The sequence below is a fragment of the Mirounga leonina genome, unplaced genomic scaffold (assembly GCF_011800145.1).
Source record: "Mirounga leonina isolate KUSES-001 unplaced genomic scaffold, KU_Mleo_1.0 Mir_195, whole genome shotgun sequence".
NCBI lineage: Eukaryota > Metazoa > Chordata > Mammalia > Carnivora > Phocidae > Mirounga > Mirounga leonina.
Genome location: NW_023270490.1, coordinates 12,293,708 through 12,314,527, shown reverse-complemented (window position 1 = coordinate 12,314,527; position 20,820 = coordinate 12,293,708). Strand labels below are relative to the sequence as shown.

The 20,820-nt window shown below is 60.3% G+C and overlaps 2 protein-coding genes across 4 annotated transcripts in view; one reads left to right on the top strand and one right to left on the bottom strand.

Moving 5' to 3' along the window:
- RTEL1 (regulator of telomere elongation helicase 1) overlaps nt 1-7,500 on the bottom strand; it is a 28,202-nt gene extending 20,702 nt beyond the window's left edge. Inside the window, 8 exon segments of the mRNA XM_035025573.1 lie at nt 635-719; nt 1,365-1,440; nt 4,675-4,735; nt 4,957-5,038; nt 5,549-5,642; nt 5,777-5,972; nt 6,950-7,210; nt 7,471-7,500. Coding sequence (XP_034881464.1) covers nt 635-719; nt 1,365-1,440; nt 4,675-4,735; nt 4,957-5,038; nt 5,549-5,642; nt 5,777-5,972; nt 6,950-7,051 — 696 coding nt within the window. The 5' untranslated portion in view covers nt 7,052-7,210; nt 7,471-7,500.
- A 2,707-nt stretch (nt 7,501-10,207) lies between these two features.
- STMN3 (stathmin 3) overlaps nt 10,208-20,820 on the top strand; it is an 11,398-nt gene continuing 785 nt past the window's right edge. Inside the window, exons 1-5 of one of the 3 annotated variants that reach the window (XM_035025572.1) lie at nt 10,208-10,323; nt 16,764-16,859; nt 17,123-17,298; nt 18,644-18,835; nt 19,680-20,772. In XM_035025572.1, coding sequence (XP_034881463.1) covers nt 10,305-10,323; nt 16,764-16,859; nt 17,123-17,298; nt 18,644-18,835; nt 19,680-19,739 — 543 coding nt within the window. In that variant the 5' untranslated portion in view covers nt 10,208-10,304 and the 3' untranslated portion in view covers nt 19,740-20,772. Of the gene's footprint in view, nt 10,324-16,727; nt 16,860-17,122; nt 17,299-18,643; nt 18,836-19,679; nt 20,773-20,820 lie in introns of those variants that run through there. The other 2 variants (XR_004682986.1, XM_035025570.1) reach the window with 2 other exon arrangements.

Genomic DNA, 20,820 nt, shown 5'->3' with positions numbered 1-20,820 from the left:
CTCACTCCGTGGCCCCATGGCGCTGAGGCCCCGTGGCCCTGAAGGCTGTCGCTCCTCAGAGACTTCCCTGCCCCACGGCACCGACTCCCCCCTCCGCGCTCCTTTCCCCTCGCCGCTGAACTCTACCGACGCATGCGCTTGCTCCTAACTGCCCAGCCCACGGTAGTGCTGAATGGATGAACGACCTGGACGGCGGGTCGTCCACTGTTACCGTGACATGAAGGACAAGTCGCTGCACATGTGGGGTGTGCAAAGACGGGTGTACACATGCATCCCAAGACACGACTGTGAGGGAGGGCAGGCGCACACTCTTGGGGCTGCCTCACAATGCCCAGCTGGGCAGAGAGGAGCTGAGCCGCCAGACAAGGCCAGGGGCTGGCCCTGGACACAGCCATGGGGTCTCCTCAGTCCACGAGCCCACCCGCTCCCAGAGAGCTCAGAACGACAAGACCCACGGCCCCACGCTGGCCACAACTGTGCCCAGACCAGTGAGGGAGGCCGAGTCCTCACACCATGCGTGCTGCTCTGAGGGTCTAATTCAGGGACTGAACGACAAAGGCTCTGACTGCCCCTTACAAAGCCAGCGACGCCCCTTGATACCAGCACGCATCAGCTCCGTGGACTGAGACCTCACCTTGGCGTCCAACAAGTAGTTGTAAGGCATGAAGATGATGTCAGCCTGCTGCTTCAGGTTCCGAGAAAGGTAGTAGGGGCACAGTCTGTGGAGAGGAGGCACTCGTCAGAGCCAGGAGGGAGGCCCAGGCCCCCGGCGGGGCTCCGCTGGCTGAGGCCCTCTGACGGGCAAGCAAGAGGAAGCAGCCTCGCGCTGCATGGGGGCTCAGACGGGAGCCGGGGCCTGGGGACCAGGGGAGGGCTCACTGCATTACGGTTCACGCCCCCACTTTTCAACCATGGGAGATCACCTACTTAAAAATCTACATAAACAGAAAACCCCAGTCCTATTCCTGGGTGAGGAATGTGGCAATCAGAAAGAAAATGCTCAGTCCTGTCTTGGCCCAACTCGAAGCCCTGAAGCCGTGAGAGGTCGACACAAAGGTCAGAAAAGCGTGTTCTGTGGAAACCAGCCGAGTGGAGGTCAGCACTATGCCCGCTGGCTGCTGGAAGCCAAAGCAAGTCCGTCAGGAGGCCAGGGCTGCCCGTCAGCAGAGTGGTCACCTTGGGAGGCAGGGGAGGCTTCCCTGCTTCCCCCGTATTCAAAACCACTTCTGTTTTCACACCAAACAGCCGTTAGTTTTACGATTAGTCAAGGTAGCAAAGCAAAGGAAGTGGGGTGCCTGGCTTCATCGTGGCAGAAGCTGTCCTAGAAGGACACGGCCGGCTCCTGCCTGGCCGCAGGGTCTTACCCGTGCTTATTCCCACTTCTGACCAGGTCCTCGATGTCCAGGATCGGGGTAGCCAGCTCCTGCTGCAGGCTCTTCTCTGGGGATAATGAGGCCCAATGAGTCCCCGCAGACCCCTAGAGGGATGCCCAGGCAGTGACTCTCCCTCCGGGCAGGACTAGGACACCCAACCACCTGGGGACTCACCAGACAGAATTCCTGCCCTTTGAGTCTGAGTGACCTTGGAAGGACCCCAAACCTGAACTAATCCTCAGGGAGCCCTGCTCTATACCTCAGGAGGTGTCTGCTGGCCTGAGACTGAGCATTAACAGGACTGGAGGGGGGTGCGCAGCCCCTCAGCACGTCTCTACCATCCCAGGTGTCCTCAAGGCCGTGCCCTGGAAGCATCTGTCCTACAATTAGGCTTCAGTCTGGCAGCAAGTGGCTTTTTCTCTTCACTTCCCCCCAGATGTCAACGGCGCAGGAGCACAGATCGGAGGCAGGGCACATGGGAGAGGTGGGGGGCCCCGAGGCAGAACCCACCTGATGCCTGACAGACCCAGGGCCCCTGCCTCATGATGGCAGCCCCCGAGAAGCACCACTCCCTGCTAGCTGCCCAGGTGGCCCAGGGCAGAAAGGTGCTCAAGAAGGGGCACAGGCCCTCCTAGGGCCCCGGGAACCCCGAGGAGCTGCTTTAAACCCAGCCACTCAGGAGCCCATGCCCAGGCTGGCAGGACCAGGGCTCTCCTCGAACACACACCCTAGGGCCCCAGGGCAGCCTCCTGTGGAAACAGGCTCTTGGCTCCGGCCCCACGGTGGCAGGTACCAGGCCCAGGCCTTCACTGCAGAGCCCAGAACACACCTTGGCCGTGACTGAACCCAGAATGCCCCCAGGGACCGCAGGGAGAAGAGGAACTGTGAGCTCAGCAGTAACATAGCAGCCGATCCACGGTGGGCAGGGAGCCTGGAGCTCAGCAACCTTCCTGGAGGGGCGGGGGCAACAGGAAGGGGCAGCGGAGGCTGGAGGCGGGTGGGGACCCCAGTGTGGAGATGTTGCAAGTACTGCGCACATAGAGGCCAGGCAGCACTCTGGCTCTGCACCTCCCTCCTTCCTCCCACACATGCCTCTCCTCCTCCTGGACCCCTTCCGGGGCCCCTGCTCACTCTCCCCGAGGGCTGGGCAGCTGCTGCCGAGGCCCCACACATCCATGGCACGGGGGCAGAGGAGGCTAAGACACAGCAAAGATGTGCAGCGCACCTCTGACAGGACATGCGGCGAGAGCCAGAGCAAAGCAGGGAGGCTGGGGACGGGGAAGACCGATGCGGCCTGGAGCCAGCAGGACAGCCGCAGCAGCACCCTCACCTTGCCACACGGGGCCTGGGGCAGTTGGGGGGGGTCTGCAGCACCGGGGGCCAGCACACACCTGCCCCAGCATCACCTCCACTGTGGGCTGAGAGTGCCCCTCAGCTCCCACTCCTCCTCTGGAATCCCGGCTCCTCCCTGGCCCATCACCCACCAGGTAAGGTAAGAGATGCTGCAGGTGAGGGCGGTGCAGGTGAGGGGACCGTGCAGGTGAGGGACAGTGCAAGTGAACAGCAGTGCAGGTAAGGGCTGGAAAGTAGGCAGCTGAAACACAAACAGCTGTGGAAAGGTGGCTGGAGCAGTTCCTACCAGGTGTTGCTCAAAGGCTCTGGTATGGGGTGAGCAGGACACCTGCAACCCACCCCTCTGCCAGGAATGTGGACAGAGGCGGCCACAATGGGGTAAAAAAGAGAGGACTGCATTGAGCATCACGGGCGTGACCCCCAGGCCCATACGAAAGCAGGACTGAGGTGGGATGGCTGTGAGCAGGTAGACAAAGCAAAGGGGGGAAAACGCCTCAGAGCCACCCTGAGACCCACGGGCCTAACACAGAGCAAGCAGAGCAAGTCAGTCAGCAGTCTCCGGACCAGAGCAAGAGCCAACACCAGGCCACGGGGCTGGCAGCTGCCCTCGTGCAGGGCCACTGCGGGCCAGGCTGGTGCCCAATGCTTCCCATGTACCCTTTACTGCTGTTCTGAGGGTTCTTGGTGCCACCAGACCAAACCACACAGCCAACAAGGTGGTGAGGAGTGAGCTCCAGGGACAGGGCACAGGGAGGCCTATGACTGGGAGGTGAGGGAGCCCCAGCCCAAGCCTCTGAGAGCAAGCACTGCCCTGGCATGCCGGGCACCCCAAACCGCAGCACTAGTGTCCTGTGAGTGCCCCAGGGCCTCTGTCACTCCTGTGCCAGGATCTGCGTCCCAACCCTGAGGCAAGAAAGAGGGAACCCCGACCCCACTGAAGCGCAACTCCCCCAAGCCACAGAGCCGTAGCTGCGATAGGAAACTAGAGACCACAGCCCAGAGAAGCGCCCCTGCCATCGCTTCTGGCTCCAGGAGTCCTTGACAGATGTGAGGGGCAGCCGCACGGTGGAAAAGCAAAGACCCGACAGATCTGGAGGCAAGGGCACCAGGGCCAGCCCTCCACTCTGGGCCTAAGGAAAGTAAGCAGCAAGAATCAAGGGCCATGGGCACCTATGGTCACACACATCAAGCCACACTAGGGCCAGCTGTTGTCATGACCCTGGGCTGGTCACTTCAGCCACCTCTGGGAGAGGTTGTCCTCCCCACAGCACCAAAGGCTGGCGCACTCCCCGGACTCAGGGAGAGCCACACCCACGCTGTGCCCTATCGCAGCCCAAGGACACACAGCAAAATCAGTAAAAGGAAAAGCCTGCGGAGGAGTCTGGGAGACCAGGCCCGGCTTCCAGAACCCCTCCCCAGGCTAATTGCCCCAGAACGAGCTGAGGCCACATGAGAAATGGTGTCTCCCGGGAAGCTCGCCAGAGGCCCAGCGCCCAGGGCTTCTGCTGGGGGCCAGTCACGTAAGCACCCCTGGCTGGCCAGCGCCCGAATTCCAGACTCCCAGGGGAAGGAGCTGCTCGGCGTCAACCATGTTGTTTCCACAAACAGTTTAGGCCCAGGGAGCCCCTCCTCTCAGGGGACGGTGAATCCCTGAAATCCAAGCTCGCAGACAGTGGCAAGGCCAGCCTGGGTCCTTCTGAGAGAGCAGCCTTTCCTGCCTGGCATATGAGCCTTTCTGCACACAATCCAGTACAGGTCCACAGTCAGGAGACGGTGCCCAACACCACCTCACCTCACCACCTCACCTAGCTGAACCGATGGGGCCACTCTGGAGCCCCAAAGGGGAGAGCCAGCAGGCTACGAGGCCTAAGAGACAGCACATGCTCCAAGCCCACCTGGCTGTATGCTGACCAACTGGCAGGAGTGGCTTCCACGGATCCTCTCTTACCTTCTACATTGTTGTAGAAATGACAGGAACGACTTGCTACCTTCTTTCGGCACAAATGAATCTGGGAGAAAAAGAAGCAGCCCCACCTCGCACAATGGTCATGAAAGGGCAGAGCGCTGAGCCGGCCAGTGGACACGCTGCAGATGGTGCTGCCCAGCATGGGGAGACTGAGTCCTGTTCCAGCCCTGCCCCCACCAGCTCTTCACTGGGCCGTCCCCTGGGGGTAGAGGCAAGAGCTCTGACAGAACCACAGAAGATGGGGCACGTGCCCCAGAAACCCACCTGCATATGGTTACTCTCCTGCTTCTTCACCTCGGGGTGAATACACAGCTGTTCCCGGGAGCCCAGCACACATACCCTAGGCCTGGCAGAAGAGAGAACCATGGGGTCCAAGAACCAGAGAGCAATAGCCCCAGTGCCATCCAGCAGCATAAGCATGGGCTGTGTGGAGCCCACGAGGAGCACCGGGAGACATGGCTCACATGTGCACCCAGGTAGCCAGAGGGAGTGGCCATGGCCAGAATGGGCCCTGGGCTTGGGAGGCGCTTTCTCTACTGCATGGCCCAGCGTGAATAAGGAGAGGAGGCAGGGGAAACAGGCAGATGGGAGGAGACCCCGCTAACTCCACGCCCCCTACATCGCCTTCCAGGAGCTCAGGGTGCTAAGCCGAGGTTGGCACATCAACTGGGAGCTGCTTTCTGAGAAGCAAAGGGCAGCAGAAACAGCCTGGCCTCACCGCAGTCCTGCACACTGGAGCAGACAGTGTGGGTCTCTGGGATCCAGAGCGGGGTCCGGGCAGAACACTACCATCAACCACCTTGCCAAGGCCAAACCCCCTTAACTCAGAGGCAGGGCTGAGCAGCGCCTGACCTACCGATAGGAGGTGTTCCGAAGCTCGCTGATGACCTGAGTGAGCTGTGAGTGGGTCCTGGAGGCATAAATGATCTTCGGGATGTCCGTGTAGCAAGCTGCCCAGGCACAAGGAAGCAGAACAGGTCATAGCTCCAGGAGATGATGTTCTGGTGTGCTGAGCCTCACCAGCCCACTCTATCCCTTCGCTACCTCTCTGTGGAGACCCCAGAGGAGCGGAAAGGAGCCTCACCGGTGGTGTCTCCATCTGAAGCGGCAAGTCCCCAGGATGACAAGGTGCGATCGGGGAAAAGCTCCCCTTGGGCCCTCTCGGCAATCTTGCGGGCAGAGATGGTGTCGCGGAGGTGCTCCCGCCAGGCCAGCGTGGTGCAGAGGAGGCACAAGGTCTTTCCCGTGCCAGTGGGGCTCTCCAGGAGGCCGTTTACTTTCTGAGTGGGGTCAGGAACAAGGTCATGGGGAAGCAGGAGAAGGGTACTGCAGAGCACACAGCCCACCGGCCAGGGGACAGTTCTGCTCAGGCAGAGCCCACCCACAGGCGGCAAAGGCCTGAGGAACAGTGGGTAATCTGCCAGTGCTTCCACTCTCAAACCAGAAGCTATGTGTTAATTCAGCCCTCATTAGCAAACAATTCGCAGAGCATCACTCAGAACTCAACAGTACTTTTCAGCCTAATGTAAATAGTAAGACGTCTAATTAGACACCAACTCGCCAAACAGAACTTTGTTCCGTAACTTTGGATGCAGATGTTTTATACTGAGGAGAACCTGGTGAGCTACATACATCTCAGATGGGAGCCTGAGCAGCAAACCTGGGGAGACACATAAGCAAATCGGCAAAACTGTGCTCCCAGTTCCCAGGAATGGGCGCCAGGTTCCTCCCTGTAGGAGTCTAGTCTGCGCCCACAACAGGAGCCAGGACCCCAGCTGCAGAATCGGCGCTCAGGGGCTGCGAGCTTGAGCAGGGTACAAAAGAACATGCTAAGAAAGTCAGCAGAAAGCTACCTGCCCCCTTCTGCCTTCCTGCACACCCCTGAGATTTAAAGACCTTCCAAAATGATGAGGCACTGACTATCCCTCCATGTGGAAATACTTCTTCCAGATCCTCAAATGGCTGACTGCTCCCCCACACTGGGCCTCAGCTCAAGCGCCACCTCCTCAGGGAGGCCCTCAAGGTGCTCCCAAGCCTATGACCTAACGACTCTCCTTCGGAGCAGGAACTGTCTTTTTCTACTTGTCTACTGTCTCTCCTAGAACACCGGCCCCATTCAGGACGGAGTCCTGTGTCCAAGAGGAGGCCTGCTACCCAGCAGGGCGCAGCAGGCGTGAACGGAAGGTCCAAGTCCGTTACATCAGGCCTTGGTGGAAGCTCTGCCCACGCTGACCCGCTCCCAGGACAGCCGCCGTACCTTCTGCAGACACTCCAGGACCTTGCTCATGTACTCCTCCTGGCATGGGTATGGCTGGAAAGGGAAATCCACTGTCACACCATCCAGAGCTATCTTGGGCATGCTGGCCTCTTCTCGGGCGGGCACAGAGGTTGGCTGAGACGCAGGCTGTGTGAGTGCGTGAGACAAAACGCCCTCCGGACATCTCGGGATCTCAGCCGCTGCAGGGGAGTGCTGCCAGCCGGCGGCGCGGGCACATGCCAGCGTCCTCCACGGGGAGCCCTGCAGCACGGAGACCGGGGCAACAAGACCGTCTGCAGCCGGCCCCTCGGGCACACCCCTTCACCCGGCCGGCAGCCCGGCTCGCGCCCCAGGCCCGAAGGCAAGTCTGCGGGACCTACGAGAGGAGCCGAGCAGGAAGAACGCACGCGTGCGCCCCGCCTCGCTCTCTGGCCCCCAGCGGCTCCACCGGGCTCGGGAGAGGCGGCTGCGCTCACACAAGTAGCAGGAGCCCGAGCCGCGCACAGCAGCAGTTCGCTGACCTGCACGGCAGCCTGGGAGGCCAGAGCCCCGGCCGGGTCACGAGGACAACGCGTCGCCGGGAGACCCCCCCGCCCCCCGCGCCCGGACCCCCGCCCCGCCGGGACCCCCGCCCCGCCGGGAGACACCCCCGCCCCGCCGGGACCCCCCCCCGCCCCGCCGGGCGCGGGGCCCCGCCCACGCGCACAGGAAAACCACCGGCCCCAGAATGCAGCGCGGCAGAGAGACCGGCGCGCGGGCCCGGGGCGGCGCGGGGCCTGCCGGGAGCTGCAGTGTCGGGAGGGCCAGGTCCCGAATCTCTGCGACTCACGACTCGCTTTTCTCCGCGGACAGCCTTCCGTCGCCGGGGGTCCCCAAGAATCTGCCCCGGTTTAGCCAAGGCACCGCCACCGCGTCTGCGCCGCCCTCAGCCGGTTCGGACTTCGCGGGCGTCACTGACCGCGCTGCACTTCCGCTCCCAATTCCGGTCCGCCGCGCGTGGTTCCCGGCGGAAACCGTTCCGCAGCATAGGGGTCCGCGCACTCGGTTCCGGGCCCCACCCTGCCCCTTCGGTCGACCCTGAGCCTGGAGAACGGCACCTCCACCGGCCGCGGGCAGAAACCTGGGGTTCGAGCCGTCTCCTCCCTCGATGCCGTGCCCGCCAGAGCCTCCATCCCACCACCCGTCCCTGGGCCAAGTCACCTGGATGGCCCGGACAATTGCACACACCTTCGGATTGGTTTCCCGTGATTCCGAATGGCTGCCCAGGCGCCTTGCTCCCCAGTGTCCCGGCACCTAGCACCAGCTGGCAGTCAAAAGTGGGGTCTGGGGCCTGCACAACTCTTTAGGGGGTAGATACTTGTCTAGCCGACTCCAGCATGTTCCAGAAGGCCGACAGAGACGGCCCACAGCCGGCTGGCAACGCCGACCCCAGGGCTTCTCATGGGCTCTATTTAATGCCCAGACGTGTGATCGAGCATGCTTCGGAAAGCCCGTGGCTTGCTGGCACCCCCCCCCCCCATCCACCTGGTCCACCTGGTGAGGGGGCCTAGAGGGTTTGTCTTAGACTCTCAGTAGGGAGCTTGGAGAAGAGCTCACCCCTTCAGGACCACGCATGCAGGCATGGACGGCCTCTGAGATAAGTTCTTTGATTATCCACACTTTACAAAGTACAGGGTTGGTGATTAGTAGATTGCCTAAAGCATGCAGCTTCCAGCCAGGAGTCCTCTTCACTTCCACAGCACCCATCTTCTAAGAGCAGAGGTGTTTGTGCTCCCAGGAGGCCAAGGAAGGTAAGGCAGGACCCAGAGACTCAGGGCCACCTGGGTCGGAACTGGAGCTGAGGACCCTGAGACCCTGAGCTGATGCATGAGCTGCCTGGTCACACATCACACATGGGACTGCCCAGCTTTCAATAAATTGTAACGTATAAGTGCTTCAATAAATTGTAATTATAAATGCCATGTACTGAACCTAATTGTGAAAGATGAGAGGAAATGGACACCAAGGCTGGCCATAACCAGCCCCACTCAGCAGGCACAGGATTTTGATCAAGTCAACGAATTTGAATTGAGAGTCTGCTCTTACAGGTTTGTGGGCGTGGATCAGACACTATGTGGACCACAGAACAGATGTTAACCAGTCCCACACTCCCCATGTATGCACCTCGAGGTATATACGCATCTGCTGGGCCTGCTTCAGGCAGACTCTGACCCTTAGGTCTGTCCCTGTCTGTCCCCTTTCTGAGCCTCCCTCCCCTCTCTGCAGGCTCCTGAGGTTTCCCACAGTTTTATTCCCGACTCTAAGACTTAGTTGCTTGTGGAGCAAGTGCTTCTCTTGACCTCCGTAGCTCCGTCCCTAAAATGGGAATGACACTTCATCCATTTGACTTGCCAGGCCCAAAGTGAGACAAGATGGTCACTGCAGGAAAGGGCCCACCATTTCTGCAAGGCTCTCCCTTTGGGGATATCAACCTGAACCCTAAGCCCAGAGAGGAGGGGAGGCATGACCCCCCCCACACACTCACCAACTGTACCTCTCTTCTCCATCTGGAGACTGGCATTATTGCTGTATCTTACCCTTGAGAAACAGAGCCACAGAGAAGTCAGAAACTCGCTCCCAGTCACACAGCAAGTGGGTGTCAGAGCTGCGGTTGGAACTCCTCTCTATCTCACTTCAAAGCCTTTGTCTCTAGGCCTCACCACCCCCATTTACTCTCTTTTCTGCCCCAGAATTGACTCATCCTCTGGGATGCTCCTTGGAGGCCTTCCAGACCAATCCCTACCCCCACCGTTATGACACACTTTCCCCTCAGCACGGACCTGGGCACACAGAAGTCACTCCCTGCCTTCGGTGGCTTTAGTGAAGAGCTCTCCAGCCCACCCTGATGTTGGGGCCCCTCCTCTCCTGCCATGCCCACCCTGGGGAATGGGGCATGTCTCCACCATCCCCCCAAGCCTGCACAAAGCCAAGTTGGGGCAGTGGGTCCAAGAGGTAAGCAATGGGTGGGTGGGCATCTGGCTGCAGTGCTCCACCCTGTGTCCCAGGCTGGCCTCTCCCCTCCCCTCCTTCCCTCCCATCCTCCCCTCCCTCTACTCTCCCTCTGAGGGCTGCAAGCCCCTGCCACAGCCAGCCAGCCAGGCGTTTGCACATGCTCTTGCTCGAGCGCGCGCTCTCTCACTCTCTCGCTCTCCCGCTCTCCCGCTAGCTCTCTCCCCCTCTCTCCCTCTCCCTCTCTGCGCACGCCTCCCGCCCGCCCTCGCTCCCTCCCCTCCCCAGCACTGCCGCATTCGCCGACTGCAGCTCCAGCCGCCGCCCGCGCCTCCCGGCCTTCCTCAGCCTCCGCGCCGCCAGCACCATGGCCAGCACCCTGTCCGGTAGGCGTCCGGGACGCGGACTTCTGGGGCGGTGGCGGGTCTGAGCGGAGGCCATTGTCTGGCCTCGCCTGAAGCTGGGGCCGGTGGCGGACTCTATTTTCACATCTCAGACCTCACGCTCTGCGAGGGCGCGGGGCGCGGCCGGGCCGAACCCGCAAGAACCGAGGTTCAGGGCCAACGGGTTGGGAACACCTGGTGCCCCAAGGGCGAGGATTGCGGCGCGGGTGCGGCGGGCGTGGGCCGCTGGGCAGGGGCCGCGCCCAAGCGAGCACCCGGGGCGAGGGCGCATTGCCCCTTCCGTGGCCGCCGTGTCAGGCCAGGCGCGACTGTGGCAGGGTGGCTCCGAGGGTCCGGGGGCAGCATCGTGCCCCCGGGTGGGCGCGCTGGGGAGGTGCAGACAGCGTCCCCCGAGGCGCCTGTCTACCGCAGACCCTGGTCCGACCTCGCCTTCGCGAGGGTGGGGGTTAGGAGGGTAGGACCCATAGCCAGCGAGCCCAGGCCGTATCTGCGCCAATGGAGCACCCTGGGGGCTGGAGGGACGCTGCGGAAGGACGGGGGAGGAGAAACCGAGCCGGGGGCGAGCGGAGCCGCGCCCGCGTCTAGCGTGGTCGTCCCCTCCCCTCGCTGCTGCGGGCTTGGGGACCGCTCTCTGCGACACGGTACCACCTGCTCTGGTCGAAAAAGCCACCGCCCTTTGCGCAGCGGGGTTTGGATGGAGGAGGGGCCGCTGCAGTTTCCAAGTCCTCCCAGCAAGGAGGGGTCTGCCCCTCCCTCCCCCACAGCCCCGCCTCCCAAGCTGCGGATCCACCGCCCCCAAGGCTGCGACCCTCCCCTCACGCCTGAGCCAGGCGCGGCTCTGGCGGAGGGGTGGACATGGGGCAGTTACTGGCGGTGAGAGAGCTGCGGGTGACCCTGGACGCGAGGACATGGGGCTTGCTCCCCCCAGGAACGCTCTGGCCTGTCTGGCCGCCCCAGGACCAACTTCATCTTTGCACTCCGTCGCCAGCGACATCAGGGCAGCGGCTCCCCACCTCCACCCCATTTCCCCCTGGACTCAGAACTCTACTCCCAGCCCACCCTTCCCTCCATTCTGGGGGTCCCCTCTCCCTAGCTAGCCTGATTCTCTCTGGAGTGGCACACAGTTTGGCAGGTCTCCACGCACTCACATGTGCCCTGCCCTGACCAGCTTCTCAGGCCCTGTGGGTCCCAGGCCCCAGGTGACTTCTGCACTTGTCTAGGAGGGGACCACATGTGTCACTAACCACACCCCTCCTGCACACAGTCCATGAGGGTCTTGTCCATCTGGCCTTCATCTGCCCCCTGCTCTGTCTTGTTGACCTCCTCAGAGATATTGGGCTCAGCTTTGGGCAGGAACTGAGGATGGTCTGTCCTTCCCATGGCCAGAGCGCTAGTCCAGTCCCACACTGAGGCGGGGTTTCAGGCCCCGGTCTGTGCCCGAGTGGGGGACAATGAGCAACCACTGGTGGGAGATGCTCTCAGCCTTTTCTCTTAGTAAAAACCCTGCTCAGTAGGTCTCATCTGACAGGTAAGCAGACAGATTAGGTGGTGAAGGGATGCAGCCGAAGCTGCACTGTTGATGACCACCACAGGTGGGTGCAGATGTGCTGACCTCAAAACCCCCCCTGACACGAGCCCTCCCTTTGCCAGGCTTTGGGGTGCTGCTGACCCATGCTTGGTCCCAGGATTTTTCTGGGTGTCCAGGTTGCTGTTGGTGTGAAAAAGGAAACCATAAGCGCAATCAGTGTTGATCAGCACGGCCACTGCCTCATAGATGTGCCATGAGCCAGCCAGGAGAACTGCCTCCTGACAAAGTCACGCGGGGATGGGCCTTTCCTGTTTTACTGTCAGGGCTGCCCCGGAGAGAGTGCAGCCTACATGTGTGCATGCCTATGCCCACCTTCATAAAAATTGGATAGGCAGGCAGCTTGGCCCAGAAGTGGCTATGTGAGCAGATCAGTCATTGTGGCCAAGATCAGTTTAAGTGAATCCCAGCTATGGCTTCTCGGTTAAAAGAAGTCTCTGATTGGAGCAGCCCCTGGTGCTCCATGCCTCAGTGGCCTGTCTGCCCCAGCTCACTGGTGGGCTTCGTTGGTCTTGGTGACTAGGGTGAAGAGTCATTGTCTGCTATGACCTTGTGGTCACCGCAAGATTGACCTTAGCTTTCTCTTCCTCTGTTGACTTTCCCACCACCTTTCCCTTGAGCATCTGTTGATGGGCTATGTCACTGGGACTCACCTGGGGAGATGTGGCCATCTCTTGGTGTCCTTCCCACACACTCAGCTCTTCACACACTTTTGTAGAGTCTTGCTTATATTTATCTCCTTATGCAACTCCACTGAGCTGAGAGGGCTCGCCCGTGCTCCCTAAGCTCTCAGGCCTTAAGTGCATGGAGGTGATGGTGACAGCGCCTCCCATGGGCTTGTTCTGAGAGATGAACAGGGCATTCCAGGAAAGGTGCTTGGCCTAGTGCCTGACAAGAGATGGGTGCCCAGTCCATGCCAGGCAGTGTGACTATTGCAGCCACATTTCCCAGAGTTTCCTCCCCGGAGAAGCTGAATCTGCTGGCGCGTCCTGCCATGCTGGACTCCCAGCATGTTGCACGTGACTCTGACTAGTGAGAGGGGCAGCCTGGGGGACAATGAGCTCCATCTGCCAGGAAGCAATTCGCAGCAGCCTCCAGGACCCTTCTAGGGGTGAGTGGGCATCTGTGGGCGCCCTGCCTTCCCATTTCTGGATAGACAACCCCCCACCCCCACCACCATGAGGCTCCCAACAGGAAAGTGCAGCCAGAGGCTGGGGCTCATGATCAGGGTCCCATCCTGTCATGCTGTGTGACTCTGGGTGGGCTCCTTGCTCTCTCTCTCTTTTTTTTCCTCAGTAGAAATGAATCTGACAAGGGCTGGCTGTTCTTGAGGGTCAGCTGGGAGTATGGATGTAATGCACCCACCTCAAGGGTGTTGCCATTATGGTTACCATGCCACTGTAGGCTGATCTGGTGCCTTCCCACTCTTGCTCACCTAGGATCTAAGCATCCAAAAAGCCAATGTGCGTTTTTGCATATTTAACATTTAGTATGAAGAGGAAGAGAGAGATGAAAGCAATCCAGCTCATGCCAGAGATTTGCTTATAACGACTCCCTGAAGTCAGTGATGGGGAAGGAAGAGAAGGATTCTGGTGAGGGGGAGAAACAGCATGCCCCCAAGCTGCAGAGGGGCTTCCTGGCTTGAGCTCTGTCGATGGAGAGGTGCCTAGATGGGTCTGGGCCTCGACCTCTTCCCTCTGCAGTGAGACATGACCTTTAAGCCCCTCCAGTTCTGAGGACACAGGTGTAATCTCCTGTGTTGTGAGCTGCTGGGCCCAGGCCTGCTCTCCAGCCCCATGTGTGAGCTTCCCCTTTCTCACTGTCTGAAAATTTGCTAATTTCCCTACCTGCTGTCCAGTTCCCTCCAACTTGCAGCCAGACCACACAGCAAGCCTCATTCCCAAGCCCCCTTCTGGGGGGGTGCCCCTTCCCACTTGGCTACTTAGGATGAGTCTTCTGGGAAGGAAGCTCCTCATGGGCCATCAGCCCAAGAGAAACCAACCTGAGGAATCTCCATGACCATCAAACACTGAGCTGCATCCCTATTACCAGCTGCAAGACATAGTCAGTCGCTCACTTCCTAGTTGGACACTGGTCCCCTGGGCTGGTCCATGCCCTCAGAGAGTTCTGACTTTAGTCTCCAGCATCCCCCCCCCATCCTTCTCCCCTGTGTCCTAACAAGGCGGTGCTCACACCTGCCCAAGCTCCACATCCTGCACCCTAAATTGCTGCCAACCTCCCTTCATACTCAGGCAACAGGTACTTGGAAGGGAGTCCCCTGACATTTGTCCATGAACTTGTTCTTCCTCTGTAATAAATGTGCAGCTCGTTTTCCTGGGAGAACTTCAGGCCCAAGGCAGCGGCTCCCCACCTCCACCCCATTTCCCTCCCCTCGCTGCTGCAGGCTTGGGGACTGCTCTCTGGGTACCCCTGTGACGCCCCAAGCTCCTGGCATGTATGGTAAACCCATTTGGAGGTTTCCACATGTGCTACTGAAGAGCTGGCTTTACCCGGTCTTAAACCCTCTAACTCCCCAGCACATTAGTGTGAGGTACCCATCTCCCTCCTTTTTAAAATTAACTTTTAGGAGACGCCTGGGTGGCTCAGTCGGTTGGGTGTCTGCCTTCAGCTCAGGTCATGATCTCAGGGTCCTGGGATCGAGTCCCGCATTGGGCTCCCTGCTCTTTGGGGAGTCTGCTTCTCCCTCTGCCGCTCCCCCAACTCGTTCTCTCAATCTCTCTCTTTCAAATAAATAAAATCTTTAAAAAACTTTTGAAAAACTCTATCATTCTAAAAATAAATAAAATTAACTTTTAATAGCACAAATAATACACAAATAGATTATGCTTGTAAAAAAAAATAAAATTGACATGTCAAGCCAAAATTCCCTTTGAGGCCTGCACACATCCAGCCCACTTCCCTCCCAGCCTCCTGAAGCCAATGACCAAGGTGCATATCTCTGCCCTGCTACCCCTCCACTCACCTTAAAGGATCTCCTTGCTGCCTGCCCGGGATTCCTTTGTGCTCCCTTTAGAGTCTCTTGGGCTCTCTCCAGAAGCGTCTGGGTCATCGGGACGTTTAGATCCAATAACATCATTCTCTGCACTGGTTGATGGAGAACCCTGCTCACCATGAGCTGCTCTCTCAGACAAGGGCCTGATAATTTCTGTCCTGTGTCCTGTTTCTACACCAACACTTTCCCCAACTTCACATTAACTCAATTTTTTTTTGAAGATTTATTTATTTGAGAGAGCGAGAATGAGAGAGAGAGAGAGAGAGAGTACATGACGGGGGGAGGGTTAGAGGGAGAAGCAGGACTCAATGCGGGACTCGATCCAGGGACTCCAGGATCATGACCTGAGCTGAAGGCAGTCGCTTAACCAACTGAGCCACCCAGGCGCCCCAACATTAACTCAATTTTAACACATTGTCTTGTGTGAAATTTGATCAGAAAGTTTCTTTTTTTTTTTTTTTTTAAGATTTTATCTATTTTTTGACAGAGTCAGAGAGCACAAGCCGGGGGAGGGGGAAGCAGGAGAGGGAGAAGCCGACTCCCACCAAGCAGGGAGCCCGATGTGGGGCTCCATCCCAGGACCCTGAGATCATGACCTGAGCCGAAGGCAGACGCTTAACCGACGGAGCCACCCAGGCGCCCCAGTCAGCAAGTTTCTTGTCCAAATTCGTGTCTGCTCCTTGGAAGACCCCTTCATGGAGGCCAGACTCCCTCTCTGGAGACCTGTACCAGCTTCTCCAGCTAGGGCGGCAGGAGGATGGGTCTCTGAGTCTCCTAGTCTTTGGGACCCGATGGAGTGGTGTAAAGAACACAGACCACCTGGGATTGCATTGAGGAGCTTTGGGCAAGTCGCCCTTGCCACTGGGGCCCAGTGTCATCTCAGTTGAGCCCGGGGACAGTCTTGGGCTTGAAGACTGTTAAGCATTAGTGAGACACTGGGCCAGCGTGTCTACCTTAGGGCCTGGCTTGTCATGAATGGGCCACAGAAAGCTGCTATTTCCATTCTGACAGTGGGCTTCTCCCCTTCACCTCACAGGACTCAGGGCCTCAGCAGACAAGTGTACGTCCTTTTCTGGTTGGACTCGGGGCACACTGGCTGTGGGCACCTGCTCTGCAAGACTAGAGGGCAGGCTCTGGTGCTGAACGGACAGCTCCCTACCTTTTGGCTCTGGGTGGGCAGGGAGTGTGTGCCTGGTGATGGCCTGGTTTCACCTGGGGTGGCTGCAATGCTATCAGGGTAAATGGGGGCGGGGGGTCACACAGGAGGAAGTCTGACAGCTTCACCCAGGCGTACAGACCAAGAAAGTGCTGCCTGCAGAAGTTCCACATCTGTGCGGCCCAGTCATGAGTGTGGTGGTTAATATCTGTAAGAGGGAAAGGGCAGGAAGGAGAGAGAAGGACATGGAGGGCCAGGGATGGTGGGTCAGGAAAATACACAGTGACAAAGGGTCATGGAGACATGCAAAGACACAGAGAGAGAACTGAACCAGGAAGACAAAAGGATGGACAGAGACCAACAAACACAGCGATGTAGAGGAATGAGACGGAAACGCCGAGAGAGAAAAGGAGAAGGAAGGGGGTATTAGGAGAACAATGCAGGACAACCCACAGGAAGGTGTGCCCAGGGACAAGGTCAGCTTCTGGGAGTGGGGAGAGGGAGAGGAGAGCTGTAGAGAAGCAAGGGAACAGAAAAGAGAGCGAGATACACAGGCTTCCAGAGAGACACAGCATGGGGAGTACTGGGGAGGGAAAGACAGAGGCAGCCAGGGAGGTGAGGTCGGGAGGTGGCCATGGCGCCCTCTCATGCTGGCCTCATGCCCACAGCCTACAAGGAGAAGATGAAGGAGTTGTCAGTGCTGTCGCTCATCTGCTCCTGTTTCTACTCACAGCCGCACCCCAACACCATCTACCAGTATGGGGGTGAGTGTGCCCCAGGCAGCTGCCAGGTCCTGCTTGGCCAGTGCCTGCGTCCTCCTTTCCTTGCTCTCTTCTCCCCTGGCCTCTCTGACCACTCCCCTCGGCTCAGCTGGCTTCTGGGAGGGAGCCTCTGATGGGAGGCAGCCTTGGGCGCTCAGGCCTGGGGGTCCCACACGAGCAGCCGTGCTTCCTCCCTCAGCCCTTGATTTGGATGTGTACTGGGAACATGACCCCTCAGATTCCTGAAGCCCAATCTGGTTTTGCAGACATGGAGGTGAAGCAGCTGGACAAGAGGGCCTCTGGCCAGAGCTTCGAGGTCATCCTCAAGTCCCCTTCTGACCTGTCCCCCGAGAGCCCAGTGCTCTCCTCTCCCCCCAAGAGGAAGGACACCTCCCTGGAGGAACTGCAGAAGCGGCTGGAGGCAGCTGAGGAGCGAAGGAAGGTGAGGAGCCCAGTCCTGCCCCCAGATCCTGACGAAGGTGGCCAGAGGCCTCACTGGGCACAGACAGGGTCCCCAAGGCACAGGGTGCTCCAAGCCCCTGCTTGGCTGTTGGCCTGGAGTGGAGAGGGTCTCATGGTTCCCTGGATCTCCTCTTGGGAGATCAGAATAGGACAGGGAGGTGAAGGGTTCCCCAGTGGCAGCCAGCTGGAGAAGCACAGGAACCAGATACTGTTGGAGGGGGTGTCCTTGGCCATGGCCAGGAGGGGGCCCTGGGACATGAGTCTGGGCTGGCATCCTTCTCCAGGGTAGAGAAGTGAGTGAGAAGAAAGGGACTCCCATGTGTTGGGGGCTGCAAGCCCACATCTGCTGGGAGTTCAGGGGGCCCCTGGGAGAAGGGGGGCATGTGCCCCAGGCTCCCTCCCTGTTCCTTCCCCTCACACCAGCCCCACGGAGACTGAAACACACACAAAAGGAGTACTCTCAGGAGTGCAGTCCTGATGCCCAAGCCCACTGGGCAGGGGCACTGGCTCCAAATCCCTTACAGCATGTCCCAGTGAACCTGGGGACCCAGGCCTCCTAGGGTTAACTAGCAGTGACTGGCACGTGGGTGGGCCCAGCAGCCTTGCGAAGGAGCTGCGAGCCCTAGCGTCTCTGACCTCACCTCTCCTCTGGGCCTCCAGGCAGCCCCTCCCCCACTAGGGCTGGACAGTGCAGCAGTCCCAGCAGTCCCAGTCTCCTCGCTCCAACTAGTCCCTTCTCCAGCAGCCCTGGGCACCCTTACACAGCCCCCCGCCCCTCAGGGAACTCAGAACCCAGGGCATATCAAGCACCTACTTTGAGCTCGGCGGGCAGACGTTTGAGGAGATGGTGCAGGTTCCATGGCAGCCCATAAGTTTTGAATTTGCTCTGCTCCTCCAACATTCCCTGAGTGCACCACGGGCTTTGGAGGCGGCAGCGAGCGGGACAGAGCCTGTCTTGCTGCGTGGGCGCCCTCAGCTTAGCAGGAGGGACAGCTCTGCGGGCTGACGACGAGCAGACAGGGTGAGCAACTTCCGGTTTGTCTGGGGCTGGGGGTTCTCCTGGCACGCGGACCTTGCGGTGCTAAAGCCCAGAAGTCCCAGGCAAACTGGGACCAGGTGAACACCCTCGCCGACGGCAGGGCAGTGTAGACCCGAGGTCCAGTGGGCAGCAGGTAGCCGGCTCAGGCTGGGCAGCTGGGCAGCAGGGCAGGGGAACGGACACTGGGCGGAGCCGAGACAGCGCGCGGGGAGGCCAGGCTTGCGTGGGGGGCTGGGGGCAGGGGCCCGGCCACCGCCCACGCGCGCGCCCCCGTCCGCCCGCACAGACGCAGGAGGCGCAGGTGCTAAAGCAGCTGGCTGAGCGGCGCGAGCACGAGCGCGAGGTGCTGCACAAGGCGCTGGAGGAGAACAACAACTTCAGCCGCCTGGCGGAGGAGAAGCTCAACTACAAGATGGAGCTCAGCAAGGAGATCCGCGAGGCGCACCTGGCGGCGCTGCGCGAGCGGCTGCGCGAGAAGGTGCGCGCCGGGGCGGGGCTTGGCGAGGAGAGCGCGGGACCGCGATCGAGGAGGGGGCGGGGCGAAGGCGGGAGCGGTCGGTCTCCGGGGGCGGGGCCCGGCGCGGGGGCGGGGCCCGGCGCGGGGGCGGGGCCCGGCGCGGGGGCGGGGCCCGGCGCGGCGGATCCCGGGCAGCAGGAAGTGGGCCTTCGCCTGCGTTTACTGCGCGCCTGCGGTCTCGGCCTCGGCCCCCAATTCGGTCCTGGTGGGACACGGCCAGTGACCGCGGTAATAAACCGATAGTCATTATTTTTGAAGTGCTGCGAAAGGCGCGGGTTTGAGCTAGAAGAGGGGAGGAGCTGCTTTAGGCTGGGGGGCCAGGGAAGCCCCCGGGGGCCCCCCCGTCCTTTGGTGGTACCTTCCCACTGCACCACCAGCGCCCTCGCAGCCCGGCTGCTCCCTGTCCTGCATGGAGACAGCCCAGAGTGAGGCGAGGCCCCGCCCTGGCGGGAGCCCCCTAGGAGTAGCCTCTGCTTCAGCCCGCGGGGTGGGACCAGGTTGGTGCCAGGGGGTACCCTGGAGCTTGCAAACCCAGGGAAGTTCCCTGGAGTCAGGCTCTCTCTCTGGTTTGGGTGCCACCCTGTCTCACTGAGGGCCAGCCCCCGCACTCAGGCCACACTTCGAGGGGAGGACATGGGCCTCCCCCTGTTCTCTGTTGCTCCTCCGTCCTAGTCGTTAAGGGGTCCCATTGGTCGCTTCTCCTGCACTTAGGAGGGTCCCTGAAGCCTGGGCGTGGGGGAGGGGGCAGCCCCCTCAGCCGCCACGGCGGGCGCAGGGCCCCGCCCACCTCCGCCTGTCCTCCCAGGAGCTGCACGCAGCTGAGGTGCGCAGGAACAAGGAGCAGCGAGAGGAGATGTCCGGCTAAGGGGCTGCGGAGCAGAGGCGCCTGGATCCTGAGAGGAGACATCGACACATGCGGGTTCTGGTTTCGTCTTGTGCCACTTTGTCTAGATGCAACTTTTGCTCCTGCCCCTTCCCTGCCCCGCACTCCCAGCTCCCGCTTCTCTTTCCGCTCTGAGCCGTCCAGTCCTCCGCAGGCTCCCTCCCCATCCAGGAGCCGCCAGGGCGTGGCACACAGTCCCTCACTTCAGGCACCAGGCCAGGCAGTGGCTGGGTCCCCTGTTGGTGGCCCCTCAGATGTGGTGACAACCTCAATAAATCCAGTGGTGGTAGCAGGAACATGTGGGTCCTTATGCTGGCTTGTCCTGTGAGCACCTTGTACTTAGGGCACGTCCTCTGAGCCAGCTCCCTGCCGCTGACAGGCAGAGGTGACACCACGTGCAAGGCCTTCGGTGGGAGGGGGCAGAGGAAGGAAGAACGACCTCTGGGCAGCGTGTGGCCTGGTCAGCCGTGGTGCCATCTGTGCAACGGAATGTTTTGGAATGGGTGGGTCGGGGTCCTCTGAGGCCACCTGGCCTGCAGTGGCAGCTTGGTCTTGGGGGGGAGGGTGGGATGTGGCCTGGCCTGTCTTCAGGGGAGTGGGCATTCTGCCATGGTCTACAGGGTTGTGGACTGCACGGACACATCTTGCTGGCCCCTCCTCCCAGGAGTGCCCGCCTCCTAAGAACGTCTGGCCCAGTACCCATGTGGGGAAAGCCCTCCTCCCTCATCACTCCTCTTCTCCCCCTAGGCTTTACAGGCCCTTGGAGGACTCCATCTTGAGAGCCCTGTGGAGTCTTGGCCCCTTCCTGTGCCCTCACCCTGGTAGAAAGATGCTCCCATGATGCTCCGGGCCATGGGGCTTTCAGGCTAACCTCTGAGTGAGTGGCAGCCACAGGTGCCCCTCAGGGAGCAGACAGCAGGGGGAGTAGGGGACCAGCTGCCTGCAGATTCAGAAGTTGGGGGATGGGATTCCCAAACCACCTTCCTGCCTAGTCCATCCTTGACTTTCTTGACCTGTGCCCCCCCCCCCCCCCCCCCCCCCCCCCCCCCCCCCCCCCCCCCCC